Here is a 1,650-nt window from a genome sequence, read left to right as displayed (position 1 = left end):
TGGCTCTTGATACATCACAAAGACTTGCTGTCTTGGTCACAGATGCTCCAGCAAGACGTGCACCAACAATTTGCCCTCTTTGGTATGTTACCCATAATGTTGTGTGCATTGCAATATTTTGAACAAAACTGTGCTCTTACCCTGCTAATTGAACCTTCACACTCTGCTCTCACTGGTGCAATGTGCAATTAATGAAGGTTGGCCACCAGACTGGTCCAATTTAGCCATGAAGCCTCCCACACTAAAATGACAGGTGTTTCAGTTTCATTGTCTAACCCCTGTGTGTGTGAATATAAAGCTACAGTTCTCCATAATGTACTGTTCTTGTGTTTCAGTGGTTCCTGAAGCTGATCAGGATTTGATGCAGATTAAAGAAGAAGATCCTGAAGAACAGAAGCCTGATGTGGACCAGCAGGATCGAGAACACCTCCACATTAAAGAAGAAGAGGAGGAACTATGGATCAGCCTGGGAGAGGAGAAGCTCAATGTGAAGGAGGAGACTGATGACACCATCTTTTCCTTCACTGAAGTTCCTTTGAAGCATGAGGATGATGAAGATAAACCTGAGTTCTTACAGCTTCATCAACACCAAGATGAAGTCATAGATCTACCAACCAGCAGCTCAGCTGACAACCTGGAATCAACATCTGGTGGAGAGTCCTGTGGAGGAGCAGAAACTACAGTAAACCAAAATCTGAGTACTCATGAAGATGATTCTGACTCTTCAGAAACTGAAGTCAGTAAAGATGATGAAGAGGATAATTATGTGAACAATCCAGACTTTCAGCTGAAACACTTAGACTCTGGATCAAAACCTGAATACATTGATATGAACTGGGAGTCTCCTTCCAGTATGGTTCCTGAATCAGTTGGTAAAAACAACAAAATAGGACAGAAACAGTTTTGTTGTGAGCTGTGTGATCGAAGGTTTAGCCGAAAAGACTATTTAACCACACACATGAAAATCCACACAGGACAGAAACCGTTTTGTTGTGAGCTGTGTGATCAAAAGTTTACCAGAAAGGAACATTTAAACACACACATGAGGATCCACACAGGACAGAAACCATTTTGTTGTGAGCTGTGCGATCAAAGGTTTAGCCAAAAGAGTAATTTAAACACACACATGAGAATCCACACAGGACAGAAACCATTTTCTTGCGAGCTGTGTGATGAAAAGTTTACCAGAAAGGAAAATGTAAACATACACATGAGAATCCATACAGGACAGAAGCCATTTTCCTGTGAGCTGTGTGGGCAGAGCTTCATCCACAAGGGACATTTAAACACACACATGAAAATCCACACAGGACAGAAACCATTTTCTTGTGAGCTGTGTGATCAAAGGTTTACCACAAAGAGCAATTTAAACAAACACATGATAATCCACACAGGACAGAAACCTTTTTGTTGTGAGCTGTGTGATCAAAGATTTACCAGAAAGGAACATGTAAACACACACATGAGAATCCACACAGGACAAAAGCCATTTTCTTGTGATCAGTGTGATCAAAGATTTATCACAAAGGGCAATTTGAACACACACATAAGAAGCCACACAGGACAAAAACCATTTTGTTGTGAGCTGTGTGATCGAAAGTTTACCCGAAAGGTCACTTTATACAAACACATGAGAATCCACACGGAAAA

The 1,650-nt window shown here is 41.1% G+C and overlaps 1 protein-coding gene across 1 annotated transcript; it reads left to right on the top strand.

Annotated features, from left to right (window-relative positions):
• Positions 1–293: 293 nt before the first annotated feature.
• On the top strand, positions 294–1,412 carry LOC106511707 (zinc finger protein 41; the record flags this gene model as incomplete). The annotated part of the gene is made up of 1 exon (XM_014000452.1): positions 294–1,412. A coding segment is annotated over exon 1 (1,099 nt), but the record flags the coding sequence as incomplete, so codon positions are not given.
• Between the last annotated feature and the right edge of the window lie 238 nt (positions 1,413–1,650).

Source organism: Austrofundulus limnaeus, unplaced genomic scaffold (genome assembly GCF_001266775.1).
Source record: "Austrofundulus limnaeus strain Quisiro unplaced genomic scaffold, Austrofundulus_limnaeus-1.0 Scaffold3116, whole genome shotgun sequence".
Classification (NCBI taxonomy): Eukaryota; Metazoa; Chordata; class Actinopteri; order Cyprinodontiformes; family Rivulidae; genus Austrofundulus; species Austrofundulus limnaeus.
This window is presented reverse-complemented; position numbering and strand designations above follow the sequence as displayed.